General features: G+C 43.0%; 1 protein-coding gene across 2 annotated transcripts in view; it reads left to right on the top strand.

Annotated features, from left to right (window-relative positions):
- Positions 1-19,246, top strand: part of LOC147883923 (uncharacterized) — a 70,894-nt gene that overhangs the window by 21,739 nt on the left and 29,909 nt on the right. For both annotated transcript variants that reach the window (XM_087398949.1, XM_087398948.1), the window contains exon 6: positions 11,322-11,421. In XM_087398949.1, coding sequence (XP_087255075.1) covers positions 11,322-11,421 — 100 coding nt within the window. The remainder of the gene's footprint in view (positions 1-11,321; positions 11,422-19,246) is intronic.

The raw sequence follows: 19,246 nt of genomic DNA, 5'->3' as shown, positions 1-19,246 counted from the left end.
AAGGAGATGGAAAGGATAAGAGAGAGATGAGAGTGAAGAAGAAGATGTATGAAGGTGGGAGAAGGAAGAAGAAGAGCAGGGAGGATAAGATTAGATGTCACATCGAATGTCTCTACTAAAGTGGTGGGTTGGCCTTATATAGTCCCCTCCACAATCCCCTCTAACTCTCACTACGGTACTACTACATGAGTCCCTTTCCCCCCCCTTTATTACAGCCATCCCTTGCCATAGAATTTTGCTTTCAAAAGTATATGCTATGCCTGTCACACAAGGGTGGTGAAACAGCAAGGTGCTGCTGAAGTGGGGATACTCTTGGACAATGCTCTGTGGCTGCCATCATCCATGATTCTTCATCCTTTGGAAGCCCTTTCCATCTTATAAGGTACTCATTATATACCTTATGTGAAATACTGTATCTCCAAAACCCACAAAGATGTAGAGGATTTAGCCCTCCTAATCCATAGGTGCCCACTTGTGGTTTCAGCAAAGACACATGAAACACATTGCGGATCTTGGAGGTGGGTGGTAAGTCCAATTAATACGCTGTTACGCTCAAGTTGAGGTAACGTGACCTCGGAAGGGTCAGTCGGCATTTTCCTTTAAAGGATCAATGTTTGTATTATATTTGTTTGGGCTTCATGTAAATGATCAAAGAGGAATCAAGGTCAAGGTCCTTGGTGAGGGTGACATGGCACTAGACTAGGTGGATCTAAGGCTAAGGGACCTAAATGCATGAAATGTGCCAAGGGGCAAATGGTTTCAATGATATCCCAAGAGAGGGGTAAATGATGCATTAAGGAGGGACCCTAGAATGAAGACATGTGGCATACTAGATCCATCTAGGGAATTTTGGGGCTTGGTGGAATTTTGTAAGCAAGTGTTGGAAAGGTCACCTCCCCATCTGTAAGCCCCCATATGAGGAGAGCATGGGGGGGGTGAACCTAAGCACAAAAGCATGGTACCCAGGTGCTAGTGAGGGCCTGGCAGAGGCAGCTCAAGGCGCCTTCATGGCAGGACGCAGTCACGTAATAGGCGACCCGGATGGCAAGGGTTGCAAGCAGGATCTCGACCTGCAGCAAGCCGTGGACAAGGCGCAATGACAGCAGGCCAGCACAGCAGGCTGGAACAGGCCTCACATGGAGGCAAACAGTGGCGCAGGGCCACGTGGCAAGGCGGGGGAGCAGAGGCTGGGCTGGACCCTGTATATATAGTAGGGCATCTGCCCTTGAAAGGTGGGCCAAGGGCCCTTGTAATGAGAGCCCCAAAAGGGCAGTCCACAGTCCCATAAATGGGGAGCTGTGGGGTCAGTTTTGGTCGGCCAGGGGCAGGGGGCTGAACCGACCAGCAGTCGGCCCTTTCTAGGGCTGCTGGGTCGGTTGGCTGACCAGGCTCTCGGGCCTATATAAGGAGGGCCTTTGTGCCCTCATAACTCATCATCTGGAGCAGCCAGTCCACCAGCAGAAGGAGCAGCAGCAGGGCTACCTTTGGGCCTATAGTAAGGAGGAGAAAGAAGTACCTTGTGCTGCAGACCTAGCTTGCAGGAGGCTGCCCACCTAGGCTGGTTCCCAGACAGCAAGGTGGAGAGGATCATTCTAGACGGAAAGTTTACAGAAGCTCGAGGTGGAGCACGCGGACTCGAGTCTAGAGATAGCCAGCTGATAGGAGAAGGACCTTGTGGTAAGATCAGAGAACCACACCATTGGTGGGACTCTGGATCTATCTCTCTTGTATTGTGTCCATAGTTTTGGACAGAAATATATATTTTGGTGGTTTCTCTATCTGGCCGGTTCATTGTCTATTGATGAGTCTGCACATCTATTGAATGCACATAAGTAAAGAAGTTTGTGATTCCACACCCCACACCGCACACTGTGTGAGCTCCTGGGCATTACTATAAGTCTTCCGCTGCGTGTACCCTCTGTTGGGTCTTTTCTAACAGCAAGAGCCTTCACGTAACGAATTTTTTCGAGAGAGCTTACTACCACTGAGGTCGGTTGGGAGGTGAATTCATGTGCCTGTGCCCTTGATTTGATGAAAAGCTAGGAGTAAGCAGGTTTGGATGTTTCATTTGGTATCAGAGCATTTCGTGATTGGGTTGGGATCGAGGACTCATCAGCGTGGCGATATGTGAACGGTGAGGGAACGATTGGTGACGCCTTGGACTGTTGATCTGATTTTTCGTCAAGCCTTAGCGTGACTCCACTAGGAAGCCAATAGAGGAGCGAGGAATCCTATCTTACGGAATCTGGAAAAGAAAAAAAGACAGAGACTGACGCACACGCTAGTTTACGGGTGGTTACTTTCGGGATTCCGTGATAACGTGTGGAGGGACTAGCTGTGTAATATTGTGGTATCGTATCACTTGCATGTGGAAGATGAAAATAGTGTAGCTGAGAATGGTTGCGTCGTTTAGTTCAGGCCATCGGGTAGTTCGTCAGCTTGGGTAAGCGTTGACGAGTAGCGCACGACGAGAGCTACTGTGTGGTCACGAATGTATTCCGAAAGCGAGTTTGGTGGTAGTGGTGCGTTGACGATTTTTGCCTTTTTGCGGTGGTAAGAGAGCTCGTAAGCGGTTCACATATTCTGTCTGGTGACTCAATCGAGGTGACCTATGGGTCAATAGCTCTGCAAGGTTCGTGCGTTGCGATGGACAAATGGTTGTGTTAGTCTGTAGAGATACGTGCATTTTGCTGTGATCGACTATGAAGAAGCTTGGTTATATTTAGTTGTATCATTTGGACTGTGTTCACGAAGGCCTATATGGTCATCAATAGCCAAATCGACGTCACATACATGAATTCGTTCAAGGAGTCCCACTGAGAATGATGGAGTGGTTTTCAGGGACAAGTTAATCTCGTCATGCAGCAGAAATATGACCAGGGAGCTCTCTATGCCTTCTAAAGTTCGTTGGAATATGTACTCGTTTATTTGCATCTGTGTTTGAGTTATTTCAGATTGTAGGAGTTTTTCTAGCCTAGGGAAAGTGGGTTTTGGTTGAAGTGTGATATATGCCTGGGCAGCTGTAAATTTGAAAGTTGGACTTTCGAATTGTAAATACAGTTTCAAGCGGTGTTTTAAAAAAAAAAAAAAACCCATTGACCTAAATGGAAGTAGAAGAAGAAGCTTCTAGGATGAATCTCATAGAGTCGGGAGTCCGGCCGACCCCGCAGGTGTCGCGCCCAACAGGTCATACACTATTTGACAAAATTGGAATGTTAGAGGATGCCTTGCAACAGATTTTAGCGCAACAGTTACAAGCAAATGTAGGACAATCTGAGTGCAGGAAAATGGTGCATAGTATGTCTGCTAGACCATCCCGTGAAGAGAAAGGTAAATCTCCAATGGAACCGGAGTCTAGTGTTCATACGGTCGAGCCTAGGAGGGCTAAGGTGCTTAATATTGCCAATTATAGGCCAAAAAAGTATTTTGGTGGATGTGTGACCGTAGTTCCGATATCATTGAGACCTGGTTACACAAATGGGACGAGGCCTTCGCCATTTGTGGAATCAAGAATGATATGAAGAAAATCCGCGAGGCCACCCATATGTTTAATGAGGCAGCGGATAGGTGGTGGATAAAACAGTAGAAAGATGGAGTGGCATCCACTATTTGGGAGGGGTTTAAAAAGGAATTAAGAAAACACTTCTTACCTCCTGACGAAGCATCCCGAGCTTGGGATCAATATCGAAACCTTCGTCAGAGAAATTTATCAGTGGTGGAATACACTGATAAGTTCAGAGAAAGTGTAATGAAGATTGATAAACCTCTACCTCAGTCAATCCAAGTAAAAGATTTTATTTTGGATTGAATGATCGGATCAAGAAACTTCCATCAAGTATGCGAACACGCTAGATGAAGCAATTGCCATAGCCCTGAACTATGAGGATGCAAAAGGGAACAGACCAAGTGGGTTTGTGCAGGTTGGGACTCAGTATGGGTACCCGAAGAAAACTGGGTTTAAGATAAAGTGGATGAGCAAAGGGAGTGTCTCACAGCCTAGTGGTCAAGCCAAGCAGGCGAAACCAGTTGAGACTCCTAAATCAAGTATCACCATTGGAATGAAAAGAAAAGTAACACCAATGGCAGCCCGGGCTTGGTCGAAGTCTTCTTTGAACCCAGAGCAAAGAGAAAAAGCGAGGAGAGAAGACTTGTGTTTTGGATGCCTTCAGCCTCATCAGTGGAAAGATTGTCTACGAAACAAAGATCGTTGGATGGCTGAGATGGTAATCTGAGAATGCGACGTGGAAATGGAGGGAAGTCCTAGAGCAAAACAGATGTCAGCTAGCGGGATCTTCTCAAAGGTTAGTACCTGTTTTGTTATGTGTGTCTGTTGCTAAGTTAGTAACTAGTGCACTTGATAATGTCGTGTCAAAGCCCGTAGCAACGGGATATACAGCCTTTAATTATACGGAGTTAATTAAGATGAAAGGGCAACTAGCTAATCATGATGTCATTGTGTTGTTTGACTCAGCATCAATGCACAATGTAATTAACTCCAAGCTTGTAAAGAGGCTGAAACTAATGACTAGCCCATCTGACTATGCATATACAGTCAGAATGGCAGATGGAAGTTCAACTGAAGTATGGGACCAAAGGGTTACCTAGTTGGAGCTTCGAATTCAGGACTATGCTGAGAAGCTTGATTTTGAAATGACAAAGCTTGCTTATGCAGGCATAGCCCTGGGTAAGGCTTGGCATGCTAGGAAGAATCCAGCCATAGATTGGAAAAAGCACATTTATCAATTCAAGATGAATGATGTGCTGTATGTCTTACGAGGTGAAAAAGATATACTTCAAGGACCGTTGGTTTTCGTAATGGAAATTCGAAAAGCTCAAGAAGAGTTTTTATTTCTTTGTACAGCATCGGTAGAGCCGATTGATGATTCTTCGGCTAGTATTGATGTTGCTCAAAATGGAGAGATGGCCAAGCTGGCTGATCAAATAACAGAGGAGTTCTCTTATTGTTTTAGGGATGAGTTACCTCCAGAGCGAAATATTCAGCATAAGATTGAACTAATCCCGGGGGCAGAACCTGCAAATAGACCTTCATATAGGTTAAGTTTTACCAAAGAGGCGGAGGTACGAAGACAACTAGAAGAATACCTCAAGTTGGGGCAGATTCATCCAAGTTTCTCACCTTTTGCTTTGCTAGTGATATTAAAGAAGAAGAAATATGATTCTTTTCGCCTCTGTATAGATTACAGAGCATTGAATAATATTACTATTAAGCACATGTATCCGATGGCTCGGATCGATGATTTGCTAGATGCATTACATGGGGCCGTAATTTTCAGTAAGATAGATCTTAAATGTGGCTACCATCAGATCCGTATTAGAGCCGAGGATGTGTATAAAACCGCTTTTAGAAGCAGGTTTGGACATTATGAGTTTTTGGTAATGCCCTTTGGACTTACCAATGCTCCAGCTACATTCGTCATGCTTATGAACGATTTACTACGTCCGTATATTGGAAAGTTTGTTATTGATGATATTCTTATATTCAGCAAAAGTATTGCTGAGCATTACGAACACTTAAGAATAGTGTTCAGTACTTTGAGGAAAGCCAGCTTTTATATAAATAAAAAGAAAACTATACTGTGTATGGTAAGACTTGAATATTTAGGATTCATAATTACTCTTGAGGGGGTAGAAATGGATCCAAAGAAAGTGGCTGCAATACTGACTTGGCCAATCCCTCAGAGTTTGACCGCTTTGTGATCATTCTTGGAATTTGTCCAATTTTATCGAAGGCATATCAAAGGATATTCCGAAATAGTATCGCCATTGACTGATCTAACCTCAGATAAAGTACATTTTTTATGGGGACAGAATCAACAGGAAAGTTTTAACACCATAAAACAAGTTGTGGTCTCAGGACCGGTGTTAAAAATAGTTGATCCCCAGAAACCGTTTTTCCTTGAAACCGATGCAAGTGGCATTGGGTAGGAGCAGTTCTCTTCCAAGAGGGAAGGCCAATAGCCTTTGAAAGCAAGAAGCTTTCTCCCTCTCAACGAAATTCGCCAACTCATGAATTAGAGTTGTATGTTGTTATCCATGTGCTGAAAACATGGAGACATTATTTGTATGGGTCAGAGTTTTATGTTGATGTTGATCATGATACTCTTAAACATTTTTGTAAACAACCTGACTTGAGAGGCTGCCAAGCTAGATAGACAGAACTCATGCAGGAGTTTGACTTGACGATTCGGTGTTGAAGAGGGAAGGATAATAAAGTTGTTGATGCGTTGTCATGCATTATGCATAATATGAGTTTCACGGTATTAGAGAGTGCTCTAATGACCGAGATTAGAGAAACTCAAAAGGTGGATGAGTTCGTCCAGAGCCTTTGGCCTAAGACTCATGTATTAAAACCCGGGAAAAAGGATGACCTGGCATCCAGAAAAGGCCAAACTTATGCAAGATATGCCATAAGGGATGGTATGCTGAAAAGAAATGGCAAGGTAGTAGTACCTAATCAGAATGATCTCAGGCAGAGAGTCATTCGACAATGCCATGATAGCCCATGTGCGGGACATCTAGGAGTCGAGAAGACATGATCTCGTGAAGCGAGATTTCTTTTGGCCAAAGATGAAAAAGCATATTCCTGAATATGTGACACGTTGTTTTTCGTGTCAGGTAAGTAAGGCAGAGCGGTTGAATCCACCCAAACTTTTACAGCCCTTGGAGATACCACTGGGTAGGTGGGAGAGCATTTCCATGGACTTTATTTTAGGTCTGCCTACGACACAAGGTGGATATGATTCTATCCTTGTGGTGGTTGATTGTCTTATCAAGATGGCTCACTTCAGTCCAACTAGAGAGTCTATTAGTGCCCCGCAAGTGGCGGATTTGTTTATTAGACATATATTTCGTTTGCATGGATTACCCAAATCCATAGTGTCAGACAGGGATGTCAAATTTATCAGTCATTTTTGGATTGTGGTGTTTGAGACACTAAGGACTGAGTTGGGAATGAGTAGTGGGAATCATCCAGAAACAGATGGTCAGACGGAAAGAATGAACCAAATTTTAGAGGATATGCTTCGAGCATATGTGTCATTGAGGCAACATACATGGGATAAGTGGTTACCATTGTTAGAATTTGCATACAATGATAGAAAACATTCCTCTACAGGGTTTTGTCCGTTTGAGCTGAACTAGGGTTATAGACTAGCGAATCCAAGTACAGTTGGAGTACCTCAGAAAGTGCCTAGTGCCGCGAACTTTGTGGTTCAGATGCGGGAGATGCTAGCACTTGCGAGAGCTAACATCCGCCAAGCTATGGATAGAGCTAAGGCGTATGCGGATGAAAACCGATCCGCTAGAGAATATAAGGAAGGAGAAAATTTTTTTTCAGAGTTTCTTCGCACTCTAAGTCTTTGACTGTAGGAGAGTGTGCTAAGTTATCACCTCGATATTGTGGGCCATGGTTAATTCTAAAAAGAATAGGCAAGGTAGGCTATAAATTAGAATTGCCACAGGGTTGTAAGGTGCACCCAGTGTTTCATGTTTCTCGTTTAAAGAAATTTTTGCATAAAGGTGACTCACTAATCGAGGGTGTTGTTTTATTTCAGGAGATAGAGGATAATGCAAGACGCAAACCAGTAGGAATCTTGGATCGAGGAACAATGCAAGTACGCAATCGGAAGATACCCACGGTGTTGGTTGCATGGCATGGTCTACCTCTATCAGAAGCTACTTGGGAATCCGTATACAAGTGACGGAGAGTGTTTCTAGACTTTATCATCGAGGACGTTGATGCCTGAAGAGGGAAGGAATGTTACGCTCAAGTCGAGGTAACATGACCTCGGAAGTCGGCATTTTCCTTTAAAGGATCAATGTTTGTATTATATTTGTTTGGGCTTCATGTAAATGATAAAAAAGGAATCAAGGTCAAGGTCCTTGGTGAGGGTGACATGGCACTAGACTAGGTGGATCTAAGGCTAAGGGACCTAAATGCATGAAATGTGCTAAGAGGCAAATGGTTTCAATGTTATCCCAAGAGAGGGGTAAATGATGCATTAAGGAGGGACCCTAGAATGAAGACATGTGGCATACTAGATCCATCTAGGGAATTTTGAGGCTTGGTGGAATTTTGTAAGCAAGAGCCTTCACGTAACGAATTTTTTCGAGAGAGCTTACTACCACTGAGGTCAGCTGGGAGGTGAATTCGTGTGCCTGTGCCCGTGATTTGATGAAAAGCTAGGAGTAAGCAGGTTTGGATGTTTCATACGCTACTTCCCCAACCTCGTGGATGATCTTGTAAGGGCCATAATACCAAGGAGCAAGGTTTTCTTTCCCAAAAGAGCCTCCATACACTCCCAAGTCATCTTGTGCTTGCTGAATTTTTCACAGCCATGTCTACAATTGAGGAAGGCATTCCCACTTTGCACCCATATATTGCCTCAAATGAGCTCATTCCAACAGAGAGATGCTTGGTGCTGTTGTGGCAAAATTCAGCAAGTGCAAGCCACTTATCCCATGGCGTTTGGGTGTCATGGCAGAAATTTCGACCCATTTGGTCACCCTTTTAGACTAACCATCAGTCTCAGGATGGTATGCTGTGCTATAGGGTGAGTAAGTATGCATTGCTGCAAATAATTCCTGCCAGAAATGACCCATAAATTTTGTATCTCTATCATTGACAATTTCCTGAAGAAATCCATGATGCTTAAACTTCTGATCAATGAAGCACTGTACAATTTGTGATGCTGAATACCGAGTCTTTGTAGGTATGAAATAGGCTTGATTTGTCAGCCTGTCCACCGCCACATAGATGCTATCCCATCCTTTGTCTATAGAAGGCAGTCCCATGGTGAAATAAATAGCTATGTGTGTCCAGTTGCCCTCTGGAACGGGTAATGGCTGCAATAAACCAGCTGGTAGTTTGCTGTCCACTTTATTTTGCTGACATGGAAACATTTAGAAACATAGTTCACTACATCTCTCCATAGAACGTCCTAGAAGAGGCTCCTCATACATCTTTTGTGACAACTGATAATGCATTTCCCTCAACAGCAGCTGCCTATACTGTGAGTCTGGAACCACAACAAGCCATTATATAATTCAAATTCAGGATTGTCCTGACATGAGGGCTCCTGCAAATCTAAAAAGTTGGTTGCTGTCTTTGAATTCTGCATGTACTCTCCTTGAATGCCATTTATTCAATCTTGGTAAATTGTAGAGACTGCAGACAATTTGCAAGCCCACATCTTGGACAAGGCATCTGCAACCATGTTTCTTTACTTAATGTCAAAGTCGTAGGACTGCATTGAAGCCAAATGATTTTGCTCCCATATACATATTGATGCCACTTTTTGAAGGCATGTAATATGGCCAACATTTTCTAATCATAAACATGGTAGGTGAGCTCATTGGCATCAAATTTCCTGATTTCAAAGATCTCACACCATCGTCTTGCCTTAGAACAGCCCCCAAGCCAAAGTACTCCAAGTAGAGCTGAATCTCAGCAAAACACAGAGGGTGAGATCAATACAATCATAGTATGGGCACTAAATCTCCCACCTTAGCATCTGTTAATGCAACAGTTTTAGTTAGAAAGCTATTTTGAGTTAGCACTTTAAATAGAATAGGTTAAAGTGAGTAGAATATTCCTTCAGGAGAAAATATAGATCGATATCGTTGAGTAAAAATGGATAAAACAGAAAAAGCTGAAATCACAATTTGGAATAGGTAGCTTTTCAAAAACAATTTTGCTTGGGCATCAAAAGTAGGATCTTGGCGAGCAGGGATAGATTTGCAGCAAATTGTAAGGTTGGAAGCAGGAAAGAGCCTGCACACAGGGTTTTTTGTAGGTGAGAGCTGCCACCTAGAGTTAGTGTTGAGCAGCAGGAGGCCTGGACAATTTCAATTGGCTTGGAAGGGAGAAAAGCTGCTGCGATTTGCTGTCCAACGCCTGAATTAGCACATAATTGATGGCTCTTTGTGAAATCTCCACCATGGAAAAGGATTTCTGGAAGTTGCACACGGGCTTAAAGAGAAAGAAAGAAAGAAAGGCCGTTAAAGTCTTCAAAACACTGAAGGGCTATGAGACTAAAGAAAACCAAATACAATAAAGGCTAAGGGGATGGAGCCACTAAATGGGCATCCACTCCCAAGGCTGATGTCTGAGACAAGAAGGACAAGTAGAGAAGTACACAACGATGTTTTCTGCAGGAGGGCATGCATAGCCTAGCATAACACCACATGTGAGTCATGGGGCATGGGGGATTCCTGTTGGCCAATAGTGGCTTTTGGTATATGTATCGTTATCGAGAGAGGAAGTTACTGATAGGCGGTTGTTGATGCTCAACTTGGGCTATGCCCCTTTCTCCTCCTCTATGGTCTCCGAGAGGTAGCTCGTTGTCTGGCAACCACCACTGTCACTCCCCTCATTTGCCTCTCCAAGTGAGATGGTAAGGAGGAGATATTTGCAGTCCTCATGTGTCGACACTATGCTGCCAAGATGCGACGTCATCATCTCGTGGTAATTGTGTGTCTTGACAGCCATATGCTGTCATAAACATGCAACCGATCTCATTAGGATGATGGATGGCTGCAGACTGATGCACATGCATCTCATCTTCACCTAAACTAACATGGACTTAAGGTGATTAGCTAAGCTATGGTGAAGGGGCTTCAGATGGTTTATAACAACTCCATATTGGGCCTTGTGGTGAGCCTTGGTGTGTCAGGCAATGATGCTTGGGTAACGAGGTGAAAATGAGATCACTTGGTGTTATTACGTGAGACGAATGTAATCTCTAGAATCGCTTAGCTTTTAAGTGTTTTCTTAGTTCTACAAGTTTACATTGGCGACTCACGTGCACACTCGATATTGCACATCTAGAAACGTTGGGTTTTAGTTTGGGTTAAATATGAGATGAGTTATGACCTTGGCAAGCCTAGGATAAATGTTTATTCTAGGCCTAAAGCTTTAATCAATTATGTGCATGTGTAGAGGGTATAAAATTTAAAAGAAGGTTAATATTTTTAATTATTAATACTATTTATTTTTTAATTGGAACTACTTAAATAATATGAACTTCCTACGTTCTCATGTTTGCATATTTGTGTGATTGTGAACTTCTGTTAGTGCAATGTAGATAAGCATGCATTATCTTTGAGCATATGTTTCATAAGTATTTTGAATGTGGTTCGTGGCTTGTGGGAAAATCAAATATAAATAACCCATTTTACTTCGTGATGCTAGGATTGGAAAAAAATCTTGAGGATTTCCATTGATATATTGGTTATGTTGGGCTCTTCATGCCTGTGAGTTGCTCCTGCTAGTTTTGATCTTTTGCGAACTTGCAATGTAGGCTTCTTATTGTCTAATGATGGATGCATATGTCAAGGATGGAAAAGTTAATGAGGCACACAATCTTTTCAATGAGATGAAGGAAAAGCGCATGAAGCCTGGTGCACACCTTTTTCCAACTTCTAGCTTTCTACATGTGTGTGCATGTATGGTGTTGGGGGATGGTTGAATTCACTACACTACCTTGTTTGTCATTAAATTTGTATAATAACTTTCCAACTTGATACTTCATCCAACTGTTGATCATGTTTAGAACAGTAGTTGTATTATACTTTGTCAACAATTGCTTGCTTGCCTGCTGTGCTTTGCATGTCTTGTATTTTCCTCTCCATAATCGCAGGGTGAGCTCGGGCTCTTAGATCTCGTGTTGTGGATTGAAATCTTCTTGTAGAAAAGGGTGGGGGGAAGATTTGGAGAAGGGGAATAGAATAGCAGGAGGGAGAGAGAGATGGGGGAGAAGGAGAGGGGAAGGGGAAGGAGCAAGAGAAAGATGAGGGGTAGAGAGAAAGAGAGAGAGTAGGGAGGAGAGAAGGTGCGAGAGCATAGGGAGCAGGTAGTATGAAAGAGGTGGGAGAGTAGATAGGATTAGATGTCACTTCCAAAAGTGTACAATAGGGGGTGGATGGGGACTTATATAGTCCCTCCACATTTTTCACCTAAAAGACCTCTAAATTGGCCCCTTTTCCCCCTTCATTACAGCCATCACTTCCCATAGAATTTTTCAAAATTTCACAGCATGGCTGTCCAAAAAGTGCAGCAAACAGCAACTACTAATCAGCCTGGTAGGAGATAGGGGTGGTCCTGGACAATGCTTTCTGGCTGCCATGAATTTTCATCCTCAGGGAGTCCCCGCCACTTGATAAGATACTCTACGTAGGCCTTGTTTTTGAGTACATGGTCTTTGAAACCCACGTTGGGCTGTGGAACATAGAGGATGTGGCCCTCTTCATCCATAGGTGGCAACTCAGGAAGAACATGGACATGCTGTCCAACATGTGGTTTCAGCAAAGACACATGGAAAACATCATGGATCTTGGAGGTACTGGGTAGCTCCAATTGATATGCTACCTCTCCAACCTTGCGGATGATCTGTAAGGACCGTAATACCTATGAGCAAGCTTTGTGTTAGTATTACCTTTCAGCGAGGCATAACGGCTCTTATGGAGACACAAATGCACATAATCTCCCTCTTTGAAAGACAAATATCTATTGCATTAATCCGAATATTTCTTCTGCTTGGCTTGGGCATCTTGCATATTCTTTTTTGCCAACTGTAGAAGGGCATCCATCCTCTCCAAGTCATTCCGTGCTTGGTGATTTTTCACAGCCATGTCAGCAATTGAAGAAGGCATCCCGACCTTGCATCCGTAGATTGCCTCAAACGGGCTCATGCCAATGGAGAGATGCTGGGTACTGTTGTAGCAAAATTCAGCAAGTGCCTACCATTTATCCCAAGACTTCATCTTTGTTGTGGTGGATAGAATGACAAAACATGCCCATTTCATACCCACTAGGACCCAGTATTCAGCACCACAGGTTGCTTGGCAATTGATTGAGCATGTCTTTAAGCATCATCAAGAAATTGTCAGTGACAGAGATGCAAAATCTATGGGTCACTTTTGGCAGGAGTTATTTACTGTAGTGGGTACTTTACTCACACATAGCAGGAATTGGTAATGGCTGCAAGAGACCTACGGGTAATTTGCTATCCACTTTATTTTGTTGGCAAGGCAAGCATTCAGCCACATATTTAACCACATCTCGCCACATGCCATCTCAGATGAAGCTCTGTTTGACCTTTTCATATGTCTTAGTGATACCCACATGTCCTGCCATAGGAGATGAGTGCATTTCGTGCAAAACGAGCAATTCATACTTGGAGTCCAGCACAAGCCTTGCAGTACAACAGCCCATTATGCAACTTAAATTCAGCATGCCCTTGGCTTGAAGGCTCCTGTAACTCCAAAAATATGGGAGCTGCCTTTGAATTCTGCATATATTATTCCTGGATCCCATGAATCCTCTCCTGATAGATGGTGGAAATGGCAGATAAACTACAAGCCCTTATTCTAGACAAGGCATCAGCAACCACATTTTCTTTACCCTTCCTGTACCCAACGTCGAAGTCATAGGACTGAACTACAGCCAACCACCTCTTCTGCTTCATGGACAAATTGCGTTGTGTAAGAAAGCACTTGAGTGTCCTATGATCCGTCTTAACTTTAATCTTGCCACCGTACAGGTAGTGGTGCCATTTCATGTAGGATAGCCAACATTTCCTGATTATAAACATGATAGTTCAATTCAAGTACAGGTGCATTAGTACAGGTGCATTACTCAAGGCGTCTTTGAGGTCCTCAAAACTGAGTTGTGCTTCTTGTGACCACTTGAAAGCATCCTTTTTCAACAAGTCAGTGAGAGGGGCTGCCTCTTGGAAAAATGTTCCATAAATCTCCTGTAAAAAGAAGCAAGACCCAAAAAGCCTCTGAGTTGGGTGGGACTTCCTTATGCATTTGACCTTGGCTGGATCCATCAGAATTCCATCCCTGCTCACAATATGACCAAGATACTCAACCTCTTCTGCCATGAAAGTGCACTTGCTAGCTTTAGCATAAGGCTGATGCAACCTCAGAAGTTCCAGCACTTGCTTGACATGACTGATCTGTTCCTGCTTATCCTTGCTGTAAATGAGGATGTCATCAAAAATTACCAGCACATATTTGTAAAGAAGGGGCTGCAGTGCGAAAGGCTGTCTTGTGCTCATTTCCTTGTTTCATTTTGATTTGATGGTAGCGCGACCTCAAATCAATCTTAGTGAAAAATTGAGCACCCTTGAGTTCATCCAATAGGTCATCTATCCTGGGGATCGGGAACCTGTTCTTGGTAGTGGCCTTATTCAAGTCCCTGTAGTCAATGCACATGCGGTATGAGCTGTCTTTTTTCTTTACTAGGAGTACTGGGGATGCAAAAGGAGAAGTGCTATGAGAGATACAATTCTGCTCTAGCAGTTCTTCCACCTGTGTTGCCACTTCTTCCCGTTCTACCTTACAAAGACGGTAGGGGGCCTTATTAATTGGCTTGCTACCCGGCTCCAAGACTATGGCATGATCAACATCTCTCCTTGGGGGCGACTGTGAAAGCATATCAGCAAACACATCAGCAAATTCTGAGAGCAAATTCTGCATATCACAATCCTCAACACGGGGAATGCTGCCCTCCTTAGATACTGACACATTTAGCACATAGATGGCACACTCCCTCTTGAGCTCTTTGGCCAGCTACGTTGCTGAAACATGCAATTTAGGGGTTGCAATAGCATGCAATGTTACAAATCTACCCCTGTGGACAAAGCTGAGTGATAAGGCATTTAGGTCCATGCTGATTTTGCCCAATGGTTTCAACCAGTCATCACAGCCCAGGACAACATCTATTGGGCCCATATCCAATGCCAAGAGATGACCTGCGAATTCATAATCATCAGAGAACTTGATTCGTGCATCCCGGCAAATAGATCTACTGATCATACTGTGAGTGCTACCGCTGTCCACCAACATGTGAACAGTCCTGCCATTAATCATCCCTTTCATTTGATAGTTTCAGCATTTTTGGCACCCATCAAAGGCATGAAAAGAGAGAGCATAAATTGTTTGCTGTGCATCCCAATAGATCTCCTCCTCGTTCATAGGAGCATTACCACTAGCATCCTCACGTGCATGAAAAGGTAGTTGACCATTTATTTGATCATAATTAAAGAGTTTTCATATGTGTTAATTATGGTCAAAGAATTCTTTTAATGGTCAAAGAATTGACTACGGTCAAAGATACTTAACTCTGGTCAAGTAAACCTGACTTCGGTCGGGGAGACTTGGTTTATTACCAAGAGGGTTAACTACGGTTAACCAGAGAACCATAGAGCTGACTACGATCAGAGAGTGTTGACTTCGGTCAACGAGACTTGGCATACGCCAAGAGGGTTAACTACGGTTAACCAAGATGTGCCAACTTCGGTTGGAGAGTTGTGCCAACTTCGTTTGGGAGATTTGACTATAATTAAGGCGCCTCGACCCTTGGTTAAAGCCCCTCAATTATGATCAAGAGCGTTGACTTCGGTCAACGAGAGAATAAATAAATCTATTTTATATTTGTTATGTGTGCACATGTGTTTAGTGGGGACGCCCACTGTGACTAGAATTAGTCCATAGTGTGTTATTTGCATGCAAAGCGCTAACAATGGGTGCCATGGTGGTGCGCTTTAATTAATTGTTGCAGGTACTAGGAAGAGCTATTTTCCTAAGCGCTACGGGAATCTAACAAGCATCTAGGAGGCGGTTCGCGTGACCAAGTGCTTCGAAGACTCCAGAGTTGCCCTTAGTGGCATGTAATTAGGACAGTAATGTAGAATTTGACAAGTGGCTTGTTGCCAAGAAAGGGAGCCTAAGAGCTCATGTAATTTTCATTTTATTATGAAAAAAAAAGAAGATAGTTGCAAAGACTGTTTCTACTAAGAGTTTTCACTTATCTGAGAGAGTATTTACTGTCAAAAAAAGCAAAAATCAGAGAAAAATCAGAGATTGCACAAAAAAAAGGGATGCATGCCTTTGTGCTCAGAAAAAGGGAATCAGATGCATACTCAGTGCTTTTTGCAGCAGCCAAAAAAGGGGCAATATAGTTGTTGATGCCTTGGCAACTTTGTGGGTATATGCCTTGAGTTGATAGCCTAGCATTGGCATAGATTGTGAATGCAAGACATCTCTTTTTGAGGTAATTTTTCTCTTTGAAAAGCAAAGGTTGTGTGCATCAGTTGCATACACAGTGTGTGTGAGAAACTTGCAGATCTCAGACGAGTTGTAAGAAAATGGTTCAATCACCTATCCAGTGGGATTCACAAGATAGGGATGCACATCCAAGACAGAGAAGTGTGCAGCAAAATCAGCAAGAATTTGAGCAGATGGTACGCACTTGTATGCAAGAGATGGAAAATCTCAAAAGGGATCCAAGAGCTCAGCATTTGTTCCAAGTAGAAAATATGCTTAATGCAGCTTATGATGTGCCAATGCCAGAGGCACACTCTCGTGTACAGCCAGAGAGAGAGAGATCTCATAGGGGACGGTCTCATAGCAGGAAGAGATCGAGGCATCATCACTGATCTCCCAGTCCTTTACCGTCTACCTCGAGCTTGACTTCTGTATCCTCTTCTTTATCAGATAAACCATTCAGGAAAAGAAGGAAATACAAGAAGTCTAGGAAGAGTAAGTCTTCCAGAGAGACCAAGGAATTCAAAGAGGGAGGTAAATCTATGAAGTTTATGACCTATAATGGACAATATGGTCATACAGACAAAGCATTGCAATTCATCAGGCAGTTTGATGCTGCATTTGGTAGAGAAAAGTTTTAGAATTCTCCAAGCTAAGAATGGTTAGTTTGCACTTGACTGCGACAGCTAGTGCATGGTGGAGTGCATAGACCACAGATGGGTCAGTCCCAAAGAGGTGGAAGGACTTCAAGAAAGCCTTCTACCAGCAGTTTATGCCTAAACAGTTTAGAGATCATGTTCTCCAAGGTTGGGACAGTTTGCATATGGATGCAGGAGATACAGTGGATGTGTACAACCAAAAGTTTTGGGATGCTTATTTGCAGGTTGCACCTTTCAAAAAGATCTCCAAAGGAACCCAAATGAGAAAGTATAGAGCAGGTCTCAGTCCAAGAATCCAGGCAGTAGTGAATGCTTTGGGGGCAAAGAACATTCAAGACCTTATGCATTCAGCTTCAGTAGCTAGTCTAGTGCCGTTACAAGATCCATCTACGGTACTATCCTTGCATGCAGGACGTGCTGAAAGAAAGAAAACTGATTTTTTTAATCAGAAAAGAAAGAGTATCCCAAGGTTGAAAAGGAAGGGTTTCAGCCTCAGAAGCCGAGTGGTACTCAGTTTTCAAAGTCATATAAAGGCAAATCCCCATCCACTCCTGAACTGAAAACTGAATTCCGCAGAGGTGGGAAATGCTTTAAGTGTGGGAAAGAGGGGCATATGGCTGCCCAGTGCCCTGAGAAGCCTTCGGGTTCTAAGGAGCAGAAAAAGCCACAAGTACCACCAGGCCAATGGTGGGAGCAGTCCCAGATGTTTTGGGGAGTACCTCATACCCAAAAGAAAAAGAGCTTTTGCTATCATGGGGAAAGATAAGAGATCAGCAAGCTTTAATCCTATTTGATCCAGGGTCTACAGACAATCTCATATCTGAAGATTTAGCCCTGAGATTAGGGATACAAACTGAAGAGCTAGGCAGAGCTCTTAATGCTGATCAAATGTTGCAAGGGAATCCAGTGCAAGTTACTCCTTTGATTGGAAAGCTTCATGTCCATGTGCAGAGCTATGTAGATCAGGAGGACTTTTTAATCTCTCCTCTCAAGCAGCATGATGTTGTACTTGGTACACCATGGTTCCATCGAAAGGAAGTAACAATAGAATACCTTGAGAGGGCGCTAAGTTTTATTCATAGGGGGAAAAACCGGCGTTTAGTTGCCAGGAAGAAAGGGGAGACTATCCCCATTGTATCCGATGTTACATGTGGTAAAGCGATAAAGTCTACAATTTTCGCGTACATGGTTTTTGTGAAAGAAAAAGAGAATGATATGCATGCTGAAATAAATGATGCAGACAAAGATAAATTTCAGTTTCTTGTAAACTTTAAAGATTGCTTTTCCGATGCTTTGCCAGTGGAATTACCCCCAGAGAGACTAGAAGATCATCAGATAGAGTTAATGCGATAGAGTTAATGCCTGATAGTGAGCCACCAAATAGACCACCTTATAGAGTCTGCGACTCAGAGAGAGGAGATTATGGCTCAGGTGCAGGACTTGTTGTCCAAAGGGTTGATTCAGCCTAGTTCATCTCCTTTTTGCTCACCAGTACTTCTAGTACAGAAGAAAGATGGCTCTTTTCGAATGTGCATTGATTATCGTGCATTGAATAAGATGACCATCAAAAATAGATTTTCGATACCCTGCATAGATGATGTGCTTGACCAGCTCTAGAGGAGCAATAGTTTTCAGCAGGATAGACTTGAAGAGTGGCTATCATCAAGTTAGGATACAACCGCAAGATGTGCATAAGACAGCTTTTCGCACTACATTCGGGTTGTATGAATACTGAGTGATGCCTTTTGGGTTGACAAATGCTCCAGCCACGAATGATGGATCACATCTTCCGAAAGTACATGCATTTCACGGGTACTTTCTTTGATGATATCCTAGTCTTTTCAAAGACAGAGGAAGAGCACAGGTAACACCTTGCTTTGGTATTTCAAGAACTTTGAGATTACAGCTTTTTGCCAATAGCATGAAAAGTGAATTCTTTTTGGAAGAGATCCATTATTAGGGGCATATAATATCCAAGAATGGGATACAGATGGATCTTGCAAAGATCCGAGCCATCCAAGAAAATTGTGCATGAAGTCCGTAGTTTTTTGGGACTTTGCTCCTATTACAGGAGATTCATCAGGCATTTTGCTGATATAGCAGCTGCATTACATGACCTTACTAATAAAAATGCAGGCTTTACATTGGGAATATCACAAAAGAAAGCATTGAATACACTCAAGGAGAAGTTGACTACAAAGCCTATTCTTGTAGTCTCGGATCTTTACTAATCTTTTGATGTTGATTGCGATGCCTGTGGAGAGTGTGTTGGGGCTGCATTACATCAGAATGGACATGTAGTAGCATACAAGAGCCGAAGATTGCGTGAGTTGAAAATTGTGCATGAAGTCCGTAGTTTTTTGGGACTTTGCTCCTATTACAGGAGATTCATCAGGCATTTTGCTGATATAGCAGCTGCATTACATGACCTTACTAATAAAAATGCAGGCTTTACATTGGGAATATCACAAAAGAAAGCATTGAATACACTCAAGGAGAAGTTGACTACAGAG

This window comes from Dipteris shenzhenensis, chromosome 27, assembly GCF_047967505.1.
Source record: "Dipteris shenzhenensis isolate YYH24624 ecotype China chromosome 27, Dip_SZ_1.0, whole genome shotgun sequence".
In the NCBI taxonomy this organism is placed as follows: domain Eukaryota; kingdom Viridiplantae; phylum Streptophyta; class Polypodiopsida; order Gleicheniales; family Dipteridaceae; genus Dipteris; species Dipteris shenzhenensis.
Note: the sequence above shows the minus strand (reverse complement) of the source record. Positions and strands in the feature narration are given on the sequence as shown.